The 18927-nt window shown below is 37.9% G+C and overlaps 1 protein-coding gene across 1 annotated transcript in view; it reads left to right on the top strand.

Moving 5' to 3' along the window:
* pcdh17 (protocadherin 17) overlaps positions 1–18927 on the top strand; it is a 74410-nt gene that overhangs the window by 29623 nt on the left and 25860 nt on the right. The window contains exons 3-4 of the mRNA XM_079598021.1: positions 918–976; positions 1111–1283. Of these exons, the coding sequence (XP_079454147.1) occupies positions 918–976; positions 1111–1283 (232 nt within the window). The remainder of the gene's footprint in view (positions 1–917; positions 977–1110; positions 1284–18927) is intronic.

Below are 18927 nucleotides of genomic sequence, written 5' to 3'. Positions count from 1 at the left end.
ATATAACTCTGTAAAGAATGACAAACTGGTGAAGTTTACTCAATAAAGCGCTTATTATTATTACGCAGCTTTGTCTTTGTCTCAGAACTGATTGGTAGACTTTGAGACGTTCTCTTTTTTCAAATAATGATGATAGATATGCAAAATCTTCTCAGCTGAAGTAAGAGTAAGCATGAGTAAGCATAAATCTCCAGAAAGCTGTACACAAAAAATTATATATATTTGTATTTTATTTTGGGGATTTGGATATTTGAATTTAATATGACCAAGACATGTTTATTGACATTCACACATTAAAAAGAAAAAAAAATACATGATTGTTTTCCATGAAGTATTAGCAAAGCATTAATACACACAGAAGAGCAAAAATAAAACATGATGCAATAAATTAAACTCTCAGCAAGACATTAATGAGCATTAAGATGCTGCCAGATCAAATCACATCACTGCAATCCGGTTTAGTTCTTTATGTTATACTTAGTCACTCTAAAAAGTAAATACAATTAGCTTCTATTAAGAGCAGTAGTTGTGAATGGAAGTTCTCAGATGAATAAAGGTTGCGCGTGTGTGGGTGAGTGCGCAGAGCCGTTAACAACCCATCCTCTCATTTTCTCATACCAACAAACTCCCTCCTCTTCATTCCATCTTCTGCCTTGCTCCTCCACTCTTATTTGTATCTAACAGGTCATTAAGTTCACAAATGTGCAATTGAGTGTTTTGGTTGTTTAATTAGCATGTTTCCTTGACTAATTAAAATGCACAAATCTAAGGATTAAAAGCCCCCCTCTTTTTCTCCTTCTCTCCCACCCCATTTTATGAATAATTAATCAATCTCTTTCACCGGGAGATTCAGTTGCACACCAGGACACATTTCAGTGTCGTGCAAGACGTAAACTCTTTTCCTTTTTCCTTCACAGACAGACAATTTTCCTGCTGAGCCCAATTACATGGGTAACAGGCAGCAGTTTGTTCAAAGGTAAGGCCTATTTAACAGTTTTCTCAGCTTTATTTGTCTTGAACTCCTCTGCACATGAATGTTCTTTAGATTAGAACTAAAAACCCATGCCCGTTTGATCATTCCCGTCTTGTTTTGTTTTTTTCGACTCGTAGCAGCTCCACGTTCAAAGATCCGGAGCGAGCCAGTCTCAGAGACAGCGGGCATGGGGACAGCGACCAGGCGGACAGCGATCAGGACACTAATAAAGGCTCCTGCTGTGACATGTCCGCTAAGGAAGCGCTCAAGATGAAGGCCACTGGCCTCAAGCCTCAACCACTTGAGCAGGGTGAGTCCTTCAACTTCAGGAACTTAATTTAGAACCAAAGATCGAGTTGTTTAGAGTCTGTCTCTCTTCTTGTGCTCATTCTTATAGCGTTTATTTTTGAAATTCGCTCATTGTTATTGGACGTTCCTTATATTCCTTGTGTGTTTGTTGTCTTCACCTGGACACAAATGCAGTACACTTTTGTCCAATGGTTTTATAGATACAATGGTGAATGTTCCACCTTGGAGGCCTTCTTGATCGTTTCTAACAATTAATATCATATATGGCATATACAGTTAATCCTAATTTTAACAATCTGTTGAATTGATTTTAGCCATAACGATTAATTAATTATTTCATTCATTCATTATTCTTATTTATGGAAAGTGTCATCTTTCCATTTGCTGTTTTCCTCCACATGTCCCTTTCTCAATCGAAATGAAAGATTTCAGTCAGAGGTCTTACTCGGTTATTCGTTCCCTGACCTCACCGCAGTTGAATCTTCATGCTGTCTCGCTCTCATTTTCATAACAGCTCATCTCTCGCTCCCACTCTTTCGCTCTCTTTTGCTTTTCAAACTATCTTCCATCCTTTAGACTCCCTATTTTCCTTGTCCTCTTTCCTCCATCTTTCAATTTCTCTCCCCCCCCTTCTCTCTCTCTCTCTCTCTTTCTCTTTCCCTCTCTCTCTCTCTCTCTCTTGTATTCCAGCCACGTTCTCAGTTTATCAAAGCAGGCAGGCCCATTATGATTTTATAAGCCAAACCACTCTAGCCGTTCCATTTAGTGAGCGCTGGTAGGCGCTTCCTTAAAATTTTGATAATGGAACATGGAAAATGACTTATCATCCAGCAGGCCATGTCACATTCTCAACCTGATTAAATATGAATAATTATTCCGGCTCTCTCTTGGTAGGACAAATTACTTGTGACATGTTAGAACAATAACTTCAGATAAGAAAGCATTCCCATACTCCCTTTCCAATGCACACGTTCGTGAAAGAAACATGTAAAGATGGTTTTATTCATCTATACCCAGGTCTGTTGGGCCATGTTGAAGACTATTACACTGGGGCCGTATTCCACAAACGACAATCTGAGGGGGGGGAAAAACATGAGAGAAAGAAAGAGAATAAATGGGGCACAGAAAGCAATACATCAAATATAATGGCACAATTAATCAATAGAACAGAGGGGAATCTGCCGCTATCTGAGCCGAGGCAGCGGACGAGTACGCCAAGCCTGTCTGCCTTGATTTGGCTTGTGTGTGTATGTGTGTGTGTGTTTTCATTTGGATTCAGGAATAGACTGAATGCACTGGCAAGAGAAATTGGCCAATTAAAGAGGCCCATATGTTTCATATTTTGAGAATGTTGTTATTTAATGGTGCATGGGAAAGGGTTGGAGAATGGCTGAAATTAGCTAGTTTAACAGTGTGACTCACTTACACATACAAAAAGACAAAAGCCGCAGCCACAATAGTCGCATGTCCAACAAGCTTTAACCTAAGTCATGAACAATGAAAACCTGACAGTGAAAAGTGATTTCTGTGTGTTTTATCCTCATTTGTAGTTGTTGTCGAATCTTTCTGCATGATACAATGTTAAGGCAATAACTGATGACAAGTGAAAGTCTGAGTGTGTCAATTATTCACTTAGCCAATTTGTTTTAAAAAAACGTTGGTTTATTCAGACACAATATCTTCTATAAGTAAATCGTTTAAAACGATTAAAACGAAAAAGTAAATTTGCTTAAAAACTACAGTACGATTCATTCAGGAATTAAACGACTGACTGTCTAGTGAATCATTTACTCAAACCGAATCGTTTCGCTCACAAATAGTGATTGATTCAGGAACGAAGTCGCTGACTTTCTAGTGAATCATTTACTCAAACCAAATCGATTCATTAAAAAAGTATGATTCATTCAGGAAACAAAACACTAGTGCTTTAATCAGAGACGCCAACCAGTTTCCGTTTCGACTGATTTGAATAATTTCCATTGACAGAGAAAAACCTGAAAAGAAAAACATGTTCCTCGATATTTCTGTTGTGTTTATTGAACTCTTATATCAAAGTGGTGTCAAGTGGTGTTTTAGTACAGTGTTAGTATGAAATCGCAATCAAACTGTAACTCAATGCTTTGCGTTTGCGTTAAGTTAAATATGTTGTCTACTCACCGATTAGTTTTAAAGTATATTTAGTTATCCTCTCAAACGGGTCACTTTTGATGACCAAACTCACTTTACTTCCTTTCCTCACTCTGTCCTGTTTTATTGAGTATTGAAATCAATAATTAAGCTACGAGACAGTTAATTGGGAACGGCTGTCTGTTTCGTCAATATATCTCCAGATATCTCCGGAGGGCTGGGTGTATCTTCTCTCAGACAGTCACACTTTAAACTCTCTCTCACACAGAAATGACACATGACAGTCTAGAGAACGCCCAGGCTAGCCTAGAGATCCCCTGTGTCCTCTTGTAAGCATTATCACATCCAACATTAGACCGTCTCCACTACCACCAGCTTTTAAATCTGTGTAAAAAGCCTCTGAAATGGATATTTTACAGTTGCTGTATGCTATAACAACATGCTGTGTAGTAAACGTTATGTCTTACTGCATATGCAGCGCATTATAATGGTGTCTTTAACAGTGGAGTATTATAGCTGTTTATGGCAGCAGGTTATGGTCAGTGGATATCAGTCTGTGTGTGTGTGTGCACACGAGGAGCCGCTTGGGTTTGATGCATTATTTAGGAAATGGGAACTTCTCTTTTTCTGCCTGCTTTTCCTTACTTTTATCACCCTCTCTAATCTCTCATTCCTTGGGTTTGACTCATATTACACTATAGATAATATTTATAGTGATCAGTAAATTATTAAACTGTCAATTATTACAATTATTTGTTTTAAAACTTAAAAACAATCAATACTGTGGGCGGAAAAGACTTGCTTTCCACCCACAGTATTGTAACACCCAAGTAGCTTCCTATTCCTTTAATGAGACACCTGCGCTTGTTTGTCTTTCACAAGTTTTGACAGTTCATAGTGCAATTCTTATTGACGTTGTGAAGAATAGATAGAAGTAGTGAGACGAGTAACAAACTATCCGCTGCACAAATCAACCTCTGTGCAATGCCTTTTTGTTTTCATTTGCTCAGCCTCAAGTTGTTCCAAACCTGTATACATTTCTTTGTTCTGCTGAACACAAAGGAATATATTTTGAAGAATGTTTTTAACCGTACAGTTTAACTGTTGGTTTACAAACCATTGAATAATCAAACCATTGACTTCCATAGTATGTACAAAAATAAAATAAAAAAATACTATGGAAGTCAATGATGCCCCACAACTTTTTGGTTTCAAGCATATTCCAAAATATCGTCCTTTGTGTTCAGCAGAACAATGAAACGTATACAGATTTGGCACATCTTGAGGATAAGCAAAAGATGACAGAACATTCATTTTCGGGTGAACTATCCCTTTAAGAGCTAATGGATATTATATATTTCTGCATAGTATACCCCCCCCCCCCCCCCACACACACACACACACACACACACAAAAAAGGGGGACAAAAGAGTTCAGCACACACCCACCCACAGTCGATTTCATCGGTCATCTCAATTACCCAGTCACCTGTCAAGATAGTTCAGACTTCATGGATTCGGTTCACACTTCAGAAACATCTTGGATGGATCCAATCACGACAAACAGTAATGCTATCTATCAGAATGTGCTACCAAAAGGTTAGCATTTGTTTCAGCAGTGTAGGCAATCAGCGCTGTGATTGATGACCAATGAAATGTTTAGAATTGGCTGCGGGGTGAGGTTTACGCTGGTTGATCTGCCTCTGAAAAGACTTTCCTTCCTGGACCATATCATCAAGAGGGAAGTTTTATGTTAACCAATAGCCAGACATTCAGGTTGCCTTCATTCTGGTATTGAATGCCCACTTTTCAGTCAATTCCTGATTAAAAAAAGTCCCATCCTGCATGTTGTTTTTCTCATTAAATGTGAAATACGTCACATTACGGAAGTAAAATGCTATTTCATGTTGACTTTAAGTACCCCCTCGGGTACGTTGTGAATTCAATTTCTAGATGTGTTTCTAGATACGCATACATGCTTGGAATATTAACTAGCTGCTGTACCAACAACTGTTATTGCTGATGGCAAATTGTGTATTCATAAGGGCAAAATTAAATATAGAGATGCGAATGAAAAAAGAAACAGAACAAGATCTTAATCGCTGGACGGAGTCTGTCTTGTTATTGCATGCATACACATCCGTGTTTTCACTTCTTTTCAAACATGCACCCTAGCAACTTTTCAGGGTTGTGAGAATGTAATGCCTGGATGTGTGTGTGTGTGTGTGTGTGTGTGTGTGTGTGTGTGTGTGTGTGTGTGTGTGTGTGTGTGTGTGTGTGTGTGTGTGTGTGTGTGTGTGTGTGTGTGTGTGTGTGTGTGTGTGTGTGTGTATTAGTCTGTGTGTTTGCGATTTTTCATAAGTAACAATTCAGTCGAGCAGAGAGAGACCCAGAACCTGTCCACACAGACACAAACAACAGAGGGTAGTAGAAGACAATACTCATTTTCCTCATCTTTTCTCTCTCTCTCTCTCTCTCTCTCTCTCTCTCTCTCTCTCTCTCTCTCTCTCTCTCTCTCTCTCTCTCTCTCTCTCTCTCTCTCTCTCTCTCTCTCTCTCGCCATCTACTCTAATTATGTTCACCCTCTAGCGCAAACACATTCATAGAAATCATAACAGGCAAGACATACGCATTGTGAATAGAACTGCAGTCCCACATGGATCTAGTGTCATGTTTTGATCCCTGTAGAGAAGAGTTAGTTTTATCTGCCATGTTCCTCTCGCTCTCTCGTTCTCTCTGCTCTTAATTGGATCAGAACCAAGTTGCTCTTAGAACAAACACAAACTCTGTTCCAAAACCTAGTGAGCTGCCTATACCTAGACAGTGTTTTAAGGCATCACGTTCCCAATGGGAATGCTGTTCTAAAAAACAGGGTTGCAATTTGAGATGTTGTTTTGGGCCAAATTTGAGTATCCTTTGCAGATAAGGCAATCCCAGAATGCATGATGATAATTAATTTTTTATATGATTTATAAACTCTTTTATTTTTATTTTATTTAATATGCACTTTTTTTTCTTTTTGTTTCTGTATGTTTTCTTTCACTCTTCTCTTTTCCTTCCTCTCTTTTCCTTCCTCCGTTTTTTTTTTTTTTTTGTCGCCCGGCACGTGTGCAGTCGTGAAATTGATTAATTAGGCTCTCTAAATTGGGAGCTGTGTATTAATATAGCAGAAAAGTATTTTTCGTATTAATTGGTGATTAATTGATGTAAAGTTTTGCCTGCAGCATGGGCTAATCCTGGAATGTGTTCATCAGTGGCCATCACACGGTCCGATACGCACATATACGAGCAACGAACACCGGGCTATTATACGCAAGTGCCGAGATGTGTACCTTGCGATTATGTGTGCGTGTGCGTGCGTGAAAAGGTCCCATTAGATTGCTGTGTAAGTGTTCTAGATGACCTCTCTTAATTGTGTTTGATTGGAGCGCGATAATCAAATTGTCTCACCTCTTTTCCACTGTAATGGTTCAGATTATTCGTCTGAAGGAACAAAACGGGAGAGAAGGATGGAGAAACTGAAATAGAAAAAGAAATAATTGAACCAGTGTCTGCTTCCAGTCTGCTTGCTGGTTAGCTTGGGTTAGAGTTATATTAGTGTAGTATTATTTCTAGAAATGTTTTAAATTAGTTTATATATAATATATATTCCATATTCATTTTAGTTAAAGGGGGGGGTAAAATACTTAGTTTCAGTCAATCTCATGTTAATCTTGAGTACCTATTGAGTAATAGTGCGTCCTTAATATCTCCAAAAAGTCTTTAGTTTCATCATATTTATAAAATAAAAATACAGCTTTCCGATTCTAACCGGAAAAAGCCGAGGTCGTTGATTCTGGGCGTGGGCGGAGCTATAGAGTCAAGCGGGGGCGCCCGGGAAGGTTTATCGATCGTGGTGCGGTATGCCATATTACTATATATTTGGTTTGCAAATCCAGCGACGACCTGGGTCTTGTTAATAAAACATTCGTCACTGAAATGACCAGAACACAAAACCGCACTTGCCACACTCCTTTGCTGTCCCGGAAATACAAACTGCATCCACTGTTCCAGTAACACTGGGTTCTTTGGGAAGCTGAACAAGGTAAACTTTCCCTCACATCCCAAAACACACTTTTTTGGAGACATTCTTGACATCAACCATTCCTATTTAGCGCTGCTGATGATGATTTCCGGTAGTAGCGCGTCGATGCATAGATATTATATAGAGATATATGATGTCTATGCGTCGATGAGCGCGGTCTTTCTCTCCTCTGGTCGACGTGTGCGTGAACGCGCTTTTCCGAGAGCAATGCTCATATAAGGAGTTCCACTCTGGTCTACGTCATTAGATCTACGATAGAAAAAAAACAGCCGAAACGTGTTGCAATCCGGAAGTATGATTTTCAGCACAGAAATTCTCTGTTATTCGTTCAAAATAACTTATCAAACTTTGGCCATTATTAGCATGAGAATCCATCTCTTTAACACTGTAAACAACTCTGAATACATGAAACACCATTGTACCCCCCCTTTAAAGTTTAAGTATTTTTTGTCATTTCTATTTATTTATTTTTCAAGATAAGTGCATATACTTTTCTATAGATTTTTCCAATTATTTTAGTACTTCAAGTAAAAATTAACAGAAATGTAAAATGTTGCAACTAGCTGTTTTTTTTTTTCAGTTTCATTTTATTTTATATAAGTAATGCTTTTTATGTTTTTAGTTTTAGTTAATGATAATAACCCTGGTCCGGTTAACCCCTGCTATAACTACACCATTATGGTGGCAAAAGGAACATATATTGCTAGTATTTCATTCATTCATACACACACATATATTATATAAACACAAACTTCAATGTCAGATACGATAAATCGCGATTAATCGATTTGAGAGTACTCTTAAAAGTGTGAAATTGGTTTCTGTTTTCCCTTCTCTTCTGCATTTGACGTCACAGCACAGAATAATCAATAATGAAGGATTAGAAGTGTTTTCTTTTAGCCAATCAGCACCTTTGTGATATCACCAGTTGCTCGTGTATGACATCAAAGTCCCAAGAGAGCGATTAGAGATACTTTGATGTCATACACGATCGATCTGCGCAGCGACGCTTCAAGTCGAACACACTTTCGTAAGGCTTCAGAGTGATTAGTCACATGGCATTGGTTCAAAATAAAAACATTAGCAAGCCAAGCACCTGCCATTAAGATGAATGAGAATGCTAACGGATAGATTTCTCCAGACACAAACCCAGTCACCCATTTCCCACTCTTTTTTTTTTCTTTTTTTTTGGCGTAGTAATCAAGATCTCTTTTACCCACTTTATCTATCGGAACAAAGCGCTGTGATGCTTGGTCACACACACATTATAGTTTTGAGACTACCTGAGAGTGACGGCTGATTGATTCTCTGTGGCCGCCGCAATGCTTTGAATTGAATAGTCAGGTGGAGGCAGAGCTCTGGGAAACAACAGATGCTCCAGCAAGAATCCAAAATGCGTCAGAACGCCACACAGGCGAAAGGTCTGATCAGACGTATTGATTGAGATCCTGATTCTACAAGCCTTGTTTAAGTCATCTGCCAGCAACATGATTCATTCATCAATACATGATTCATTCAGCAGGGCCTCCGTTAATGAAAAAGTTGCTCGAACACGCATGTGTTTAAAGACAACGTCAATCGGCATTCATAAAGCATGTAACTTGGAATAGTTTACTCAAATATCAAATCATTGTAAAATGTTATTAACTGAAAATGTCATTGACATCAAATCCTGGTGTGCGTAATGTTTTAATATAAGTGAAAAAATGCAGTGGACATAATGTTATCCATTGGGATCTGGTTGAATCAGACTCATTAAGCTATGATATTATTAATTTACATTATTTTCCCCTGCCTACGCAGGTTGTGTTTGCATTAGCAGAAAGGAGTTTTTCTAAAGCAGAGGTTATTACATTTTCCTCCAGAATATGCACTGATGATTCGTGCACATTAAGATCAAGGACGTTTATTTTGAATGTAATATCACGTTGTCTATAAGACCAGTGCATTAGTTTCTCGCACCTGTTTTGTACATGGCATCAAACGCTTCAACGGACAGCACAGAAAAACGGGTACGCCAAGTTTGCGTGGTGTGCGATAAAGGGGCTGAGATTATATTTCTTCAGTTAGAAAATAAATCAAGAAACGAGTAGCACTCTGAAAACATACCTAAAGGGATTGATATATTTTTGTGTGCATATCCCTCTTTGTGATCCTTAAACACATCCACTTCAAAAGAGCAAAATCAGTTAATTAATGACATTCAAGCGGATGCCCTTTTCCCACTTGTTGCCTAGGTAACCTCATTTTCCTGGCACTCAGGCATTATTTGAATCCATATTGACAGATTTGAATGTTTTTTTGCTCCTTTTTCCACCAAAAAAAGGTCATTTCCTGTCATTCATTTTTTATGCCCATATAATGCACATGTTTTTAGACGATGATGCCGTGTTTGAAATGGCTCCACACTTCTCCAGGGCTATTCATACACACCCTCAATGGAATATATAAGCACTCTTGGCTTTCTTGTTGTCAATTCTTTTCAGGACTCTTCATTCACCTCTTTTCCTTAAGTTCCACATCTGTTTTATTCTTTCTTTTCTGCCAAGAAAAGCGGGTCTGTGTAATACAGATAAAGAATGGTGTGTGTAAATGACTGCCACAAGACGTTTTTTTAAGACGGTAGAGCTGTAGTACACACACACACACTGTTTGTGGTGATTCATATGTCTACTCATGAAAGCATTGGCTTGTGGGGAAAATGTGCAACTTTTAAAGGTTGTATTAATACTACAGTTGCTAACCTTCACTCACTAGATTTAATTCTAAAATTAAAATTAAATAAGAAAACATTGAAAAAGACTGTCATACTAAAATTATAAACACGTGCAAAAACAAGAAAGAACCAACAACATATTAATAACTGATTGTTTTAGTCAATGTTCAATATATTTTTTACATTGTAAAATAAAACCTGTAGTTTGCCTTTTTTTTGTCAAATAATTTTGTCAGATAAATACCTTAACTAAGTTTAATGTTTCATTTGTGAGAATACGCTTCCACACCATTGACGGAAAGCATCAGCACTCCGTGCTTTCACTGTTATACGGTAGGGGGCACTATGGCACATCTTCTGAAAGAGTACTGAATCTCCTGATCAAAACACATGCGAAGAAGAAGCAGAAACCAGATCTTATGTAATCCTATTCACGGGTTTCACGTGACGTCACACAGCAGTGTGGCCACCATTTGTAGGACCGAATCCAAACATGCCGTCTATCTGCTGTAAGCTGCGATAACAGCAAATCTCAAAGAAATGAGAAATTAACGTTTTACAATATCCCCAAAAACCCTGAGCGTCGTCAGAGATGGATTGCTGCTATAAAGAGGGATCGCTGCGTGCATAAATATCTTTTTTTACTACTCTACTGGCATTCATATTGTCCGTGACGGGGTGGTACAAGATCCTGTTATCCGGTGTTACACTGAGGCTTTGTGAATGCTTCACCTGGAAATTTAATAAAAGTAAAATTACTTTTAATTTTACATTATTATTGCATATTACAGGTTAGCTAGCTAAATTAAAACATGTAGTTTACAGTTGGAACACGTATAACGTCATTCTAGACAGCTATCTATTTTTACATTACTAAACTTATTACTAAAATTACTAAATTTATATGTATGGCTGAATGATGTTGTTACCTGCTTCAGTATGCTAAACTACTGCTCACTGTTTCTGCCTTAAATTAATACATTGTTTAGATTAATAGATTATAGATGATTGCGTGATTTTTAAACATTTCTGAAATGCATAACTTGGACCCTCTAAATTGTAATGATGACCCATGCATTTTCTGTAAAGCTGCTTTGAAACGATATTGTGAAAAGCGCTTTACAAATAAATGAGAATTGAAAATAAAGATGTGCAAACGTCACTAATAATACAGGAGATGTGCTTTACCGACATTATTAGCAATTCAGTTCAGCAATGCAGCGATTACTCGAGTGACGTTAACACCCGTCCTGTTATCAAGAACATTTTCTTCATCTCCAGATGATAGATTTTGGGATCATTAACCCATCCCGAAGTGAAGTAGAGGTAGGCTCCAGTGCTTTTAAATGCCTTGAGAGCTTCGCCGGTGTATGGAGAGGGATTGTGGACGAGGTAGATATAAACCGGGTGCGATTTGCCGAGGGGGGATGCGTGGGATTTCCCCCTTTCTGGTCAATGTATCCCTGCTGTTTAATTATTTTTATCCCCGGTGGGGATAAATTTATCCTCCCCTCAAAGTGATCATAGTGCTACTACACTAGTGGCGAGACGGATCACAAAACTTATCACGGATCCGTGGTTTGATTAGTCAATTTTATTTTAAAATGATTACTCACGGCGGTGATCCACTTGTCCGTGCTACACTTCTGTCGCGCTGCACTCCACTAAAGGCCTTTTTATGCTTCTGCGTCATATCGACGGCGTACCCCCGCAGACCCTTCTGCGTCGACGCGAACCCCTCCGCCGTAGCTCGACGTGCACCTCCAAAAAATTGTAACTACGCGTCGAGGCGACGCAGACGACAAGGGCTGTGATTGGTCACACCCCCACCCCCCTAGCGTTCTGGCGGTGAAATGCACCGCGATGCAACACAACCCGACGCAGAACCATAAAACGGCCACGACGCCGTAGGAGTGACGCCGTAGCTACGGCGTGGAGTTGACGCAGAAGCATAAAAAGGCCTTAACGTTAATGTAAAGACGCGTTTAGACGCGAATTGCTAACACAGATGATGTCTTTTCTATCATTTCACTGTAGCTCATCATCGCGATGTAAAGTTAACGTTATTGCATGATCAGAGTTATGTGTGGGGAAAGATAAGCTATTAGAGTAAAAATATTGCGTTAGGCTACTTCATGAGTTAATAAAAAAGATTTTACAATTCCTGCACATGCAGTGATGAAGTTCATGTTCTCATGATTTATTTTTATGAATAAAAATGTTTCAAAACATCCCCCCCTCTGTTTTTTTCACAGATCGCACCATAAATATCAGCAAACGTCAAATCTGGCAAGTTTTTACAAGACTTTAATGGAGTCAGCAGTTCGTTTGGCAGTAAATAAGGATCTATACCTAAAGTATCTATTTTATTTAAGTAGCCTACCGTTGCTTTTCGTCTGCAGTGAGGTGTGCTATTTTAGTGTGCGACATCTTTCCAATCACCAGGGAGATAATACTCAATTTAACTCAAAGGTCCTAAAGATGGCGGCCACAACAAAAAAGTCACGTGACTGAAACCCATGAATGCATATGTAAAATAACGCGATCATGAACATTAAACAACATATACATCAAAGCTGCCTAATGTTAGTGAAATGTCGACCCAGGACGAGCTATAGAACTGTGCAAGCAGTAGGGGTGTTGATGGACTCGATCTACTCCATCTGTGTTTGTATCATCATCCTGAATCCGATCCAGGCTTAGTCTTTGACATTTTGCTCAAAATGTTGCTCTTTTTTATGAAACTTACCCACATTCAAATGTTGATTAAAAAAGAATGCATGAAGCTAGAATAAAAGCTAGTTCCTTCTTTTGAAATATTGCTTGTTCCGATATTCATACAACAATATATTTAGTGGGCCATGAACATATTTTATTTTTTATTTTTTTTATGCAGGCTGGCAACTTAAAAAAAACAAAAAAAAACGTCGAGTTAAAAATACAAAATATATTTTTCTCATATTTTGATGGTTCAATCGATATTGCAGGGTCATTAAAAAAAACATTATTGTTGTCCACCACTGCATATTAGATTTATTTCAATTAGCCAAAACAGTTTTTCAACACTTTTAATTTCAGTTAGCAAAAACAACATTGACCATAAGTGCCCTTAAAATCTAATATATTGATATCAGATCATATTTTTGGTTGATAATGTTGCTCAAGCTTCAACCCTAACCTTCAAATTGATCCACATCCTACTTTGTGAAATCACTGTAAATGTTCATGGATCCTTTTCTCTCTGTAAAGCAGTTCTGTATGATTTTCACTCTTGCACAACTCCATAATCTCCAAAATCTATCTTACTGAAGTTTATATTGCAGAACCTCTGGAAGCAGGGCTATATTTGAGTTCCACAGGAATAGACTCAGCTCTGTCATCAATGCTTTCGTGAGTCGACTGTCAGTAAGAGTAATCACTGTCATTGTCTCGCTTTAAAGGGACTCAAATATGCATTAATATCACATAAATCTTACAGTTTTAGACGTCAGTTTATTTTTCATGTTTGACAAGTTTCGTATTTTTTTTGAGGTAGAGCTGTCACCGCACATCTGATTTAGCCATACAAACTCTCGAATTTGTTCTCTATCAATTCCGACAACAACAGACGTGTCGCAATAATGCAATTGATTTGTAGTCGAGAGAAAAAAACGTAGACAAATTAAAGGGTCAGCAAATCTCTTCTGATTTATTTTGTTCATTTTTTTGATACCTCTCAGCAGTGGTGCGGTGATTCATCAGTCAAAATCACTGAATAGTTAATCACTTTCTTTGCTGTATTTTTTTAAACTTGTAAATGAACTTTGTGCAAATGAGATTTTGATCAGAACATACATCAAAACGGATCATCTGTTTTCTTGAGTCATGTTTCCAGAAACATGTGGGCGAGAGATATGGGTTAAAAAACGCGAGCACCAGATCGGCCGTATAGCAGATATATAGCCTGTGACTGCGCGAGCGTGAAAGCAGCTGACCTGCCGGGTCCCGTGGGGAACAGCGGCTTTTCCCTCACAACGATTACAAATCGCCAGCAATGCAATTACCAGGGGCTAAGCAATGACTCTGGCGACTTAAACAATGGCAGCAGGTCTCGGACAGCATTGTTCAATGGCAGAATAAAGCTGGAGATTTGTTGCTCTCTCAAACGCAATGAGACACCATGTTCATTCACTTCTAGAGATTCTGGGGCCACTAAATGCTGTTTTCAGTGGCCATCGAAGTCATGTTCATGCTATTAAGAGACTTATCCAAACATTTAGCATAGCCTACTGGATGCTATGCTTTCCAATGGAGATATATGTCTGCATTACACTGTAAGAAAAAAAAAATCTGTTGGAAAATGGGAAAGGTACTGGTAATTGGCCAAAACAATGCAATGCGCAATTCAAAATACATAGTGGGTCAACTTTATTTCCATAGCAGTTTATACAATACAGATTGTTTCAAAGCAGCTTCATACACCGAAAATTAACAGAACCAATGATGCAAACTTCATCAAGTAGAAGAAAAAAACATTAATCTAACTTACGCTCTAACAAGACAATGGTGTCATTATTCAGATCAAGTCTATTCAAAAACAGTCTCGGTGCTGCAAAACTTGTCAATTACGAAGCAAATTTGATTAAGCTACTGTAGAAAGCAGCTCTACAGAAGACAATAGTGTTATCATCCAGCTCAGTTATTTTCACGTTTTGTTGTCATATGATAGTGTTAGTTGTAAAATCGATAATATTACTGAATATATGTTCAGTTTCACTTTCATGGACTTTTCATTTAATTACCACAGCTCATCATTATTGAGTTCATTATCATTGAGTATTTAAGTTTTGTTATGTAGGCTATTTGATATGCACTCGAGTTAATAAACCTTGTTCATATTTTAAAACTTTTAAACTGCCTTCATCTTCTTTGGACTTTAAACGTGACAAATATTAATTTTAATATATTAGGCCTTATTTTTAAAGACTTGTCTTATATTGCACTACAAAATGTCCGGCACTTAAGTGACGTCCTCGTTTGTTTGGGAAAACTCGCATTAACGTTGAATTGCCGTTAAGAACAACAGCTGGTAGGGCTAGCCTCGGCGGAGAACTCTAATTAACGTGTTTGTAAGCATAGGATATAAACAGGTACCATATGGGAGATTGTTGGTTCATATTTCTATATCACATCTGTCTGGTAAATGTGATTAATTGATGTTTAATGGCTTGCATCTCAATTCTATTGATCAAAAATGATGTCTCAGGAATGTTTCAATTCAGCGGTGTCAATAGAATCGAGCGAGGAAGTGAACTGTTCTTATACTGATTCGCGAAAGGAGCTTCATTCCCGTGAAACTCTGCTCTTTTTCACTGGAAGTGTAAAACTCTTGTGTCAGATGGCAGCCTTTTTGTTGATGTTTCAGATAATTATTTCATCACCCCGAAATCGATGTGTTTTTCCCCCGTCCTCATTAATAGTCCCTCTCCTGCAACAGCCTTTGTTCTCTAACTGAATAAGCACGACCCAATTGATGCATGCGCATGTCAGAAGAAACATTTGGAGAGGGAAATTAGAAGCCTGAGCAATCTGGAGTTGCGTGAGTCTTATCATTCATGTATCACTCTTGTTGTTGTTGTTGTTTTGCGTCCTCACCTCACTCGTTCACACTCCCCGGGCTCAAACGCACACACTTAAAGCAATTTAGTCCACTAAGCTAGCGCAATCCTACGGAAAGGCTGCAAATCTTTTTTAAGGGCAATATTAGAAGCTTAGGATTTTGTTTCCTTTATTATAGGAGATTTAAGGGATTAGCTTTCACTCTTAATACACAAAAGTTTCATTTTGTTCCATTGTGAGTGCATATGTGTGGTAACCGAAGCATTGCAGACATGAGGTTAAGAAAATATGTCCTGTGTCCACCATGCTATATTGACTGATGATGTCTCATGACTCACGAGTATGAGAGCGTCAAAATCTTTTAACCCATCAACACCTCATATTTCCATGTGAATGAAGTGCCGCATGCAGTTTGGACCGTCTCTGCTGGTTTGCAATGCAAGCGTAAATAAAGAACTGGTTTTCGAATCAGTACACTTTTTTTATTACTGTCTATGGCTATATATATTAAGGTTTTATGTATTTGAGGAGCAGAGAAGAATGTCTCAGCCTAGCATTTGTCATTGAGTCATAGTCAAAACTGTCTTAAATAGCCCTTCATCTTTTATAACATGAGATTTTCCGGCCAGATGACAGAAAAAAACTGATCGCTCACATAGCTACAATAAACTTTATAACCTGTAAGTTGATGAAAACTCAGATGCGGCAGTTCTAATGACGGACAAAACATGTACAGTAGGTTCGAAGTTCAGGGTTTAATTATTTTTAAAAAAAAAATTACCTGAAAATTATCGTTTTTGGAGATATGAGGTTTCTGTCTGACAGTGATTATCTTTATAATATTGAATTTGCTAATTTGTAAAGCAAATTAGTAACATGAACAAAACTTTGCTGAAAACCTGACATGTCTCTGTCTTCTGTCCACATTCAGATACTCATGTTATAAAATTCACTTTACAAGCAATCAGAATTTCATCTTACTTTTTGGCCATATAAATATCTGCAACTGCACTGAATTTTATATTCATATTTGGGCTTCTGAATAAAATTGAGGTGCTTTTTTTTTCTCCTGAGTTCCATATTCTCACTTTATCATGAGACGTAAACTCTCAAGTATGCTACTCAAAAAAAAAAAAAAAAACTCATGCAAACTTTTTTTTTATCAGCTTTTTATTAACTAATCTATTTATTGTTTTTTGTCTAAAGGATCAAAAAACTTATATTTCTAAAAAATATATATTTTTCCGAGGCTTTACAGGGTAGCATCTCTTGTTTAAACTTCAGTAGCACAAATTATGTTAGTATTGCTTGTAAAGTTTGGCTCGTTTCTGTGAATCATTTCAAACTATATGTTTAAACTCGAAAGCTTCATTTGTGTCAGCTCTTAAAAATATTCCTGGAAGCCATTATTTAGTCAAAAAAAAAAAAAAAACGGAGATTGGTAGAAACCATTGATTACTTTTAGCTAGATATAGTTCTTACATATTTTTTCCTTCTATTTCTATGCCCAGCCTGTGTCTGTGTGTGCATATACCCACATACCTCTGTTTCATGTAATTAAGCTGGAACCTCGTTAGCCCCGGGTATCGCGGTTATGATATTTGAGAGTCATAACGACACTGTGTCCTCTGCCTTCTGAGGGAGCAAACCATAAATCTGTGACATTAGCCCGCCGCCCCTGTCGCCGTGGTGACTAATTATGCTCTGTTTGTATAAGTAATGGCTTATTCTTCACGGTACAGGGTGATCATGATTAAGAAGGGACCCGCCGGAGCCGTAGACTCATTTTCCTTTGCTCTCATTGGCCGCTCGCTCATCATCTCCCTCTCCCGTTAAATGAAAACTCATTATTTGACGTGTGCTAAATGCTATACGGAGTGTTTCTCCCACTAGCCCATACTGGGATGAAGAAATTAGGAGATATTAATCCATAAAGGGCTAATTTATACCTCACAAGCGAAGTGGACAAGAACTCGTTTCAGAGAGGAACTTTAATGGTGGTAATTGGGGGCTAGTCGCAGTGCGACTCGCACGCTTGTCCTTTATGATCTTTTGCATCTGACCTTATCATTTGTTCAAACGCTTTGACATAAAGGTTGGAAAACATGTTTTTCGGCAAAAAAAGGCAGCCTTTAGAAAATGTATGAAAGGTCTAAGCCTGGGCAACAATGCTGTTTCTTTAATTTTCTTAAACCACAATCCTATATTACCGTCTATGAATAGAAAAATGCTTTATGAAAGCAATCAAATTTGAGTACAGACAGCATTTAAACTGGGCTCAATGGCTGTAAACCATTACATCCAATATCCCAAGAATCAGCAGTAGATTAATATACTTTAACAGTGCTTGAGAGATTTTCACATATGAGTTCATAAAACAAGCCTGACAGCTCCAGATGTAGGCTGCAGTATTAATGCAAAAATCAACCTCTTTGTTTTCTGTCATACGTGACCCGTGGTAATTTTGTGTAGTTTACACAGTTACGGACAGATGGAAATGCCCAAACCGTGTCTGATGATGTATGTATGCCCCATTGTTGCGCTGTTGTTGTTTTTTTTGGTGGTCTTTCTCAGCAAACAGTCAGTACATTGTGTAGTGTCTGTCGTTTTCCGTTCATGTCACTGCAATTTCTGACAAACATTTGCTCAGGGTCACTGGCTGGTTTACATTTATTGCATTTTCATGTGGCCTTTTGTGTGTGTAGGTCAAGAACAAATGTAATTTCCTCTTGCAAACAGAATTAAGAGAAAGATTAGACATAATAGGTGAGATTTATAATGGTGTCACCAGCCAAGTGTCAAGTACATCACTTTCAATTTCAATTGTCCCCATTTACTTTCTTAAAGGGATAGTTCACATTTAAAAAAAAAAAATCTGTTGTCATTTGTTCCCCATTATGTCATTTGACATTCTTTCTTCTTTGGAACACAAAATAATGTGTTTTATAAAACGTCACAAAATGAAAATCAAGGTTGTTCGAACCCCAATGACTTTCAAAATATCTCTTTGTGTGTCATACAGGTTTGGAACAAAATGAGGGTGAGTAAATTACCTCATTTTAATTTCCAAATTAATGATCGGTTACACTTTATTTTAAAGTGACATTGTAACAACTTATTA

The sequence above is a fragment of the Phoxinus phoxinus genome (genome assembly GCF_949152265.1).
Source record: "Phoxinus phoxinus genome assembly, chromosome: 22".
Lineage (NCBI taxonomy): Eukaryota > Metazoa > Chordata > Actinopteri > Cypriniformes > Leuciscidae > Phoxinus > Phoxinus phoxinus.
This window is presented reverse-complemented; position numbering and strand designations above follow the sequence as displayed.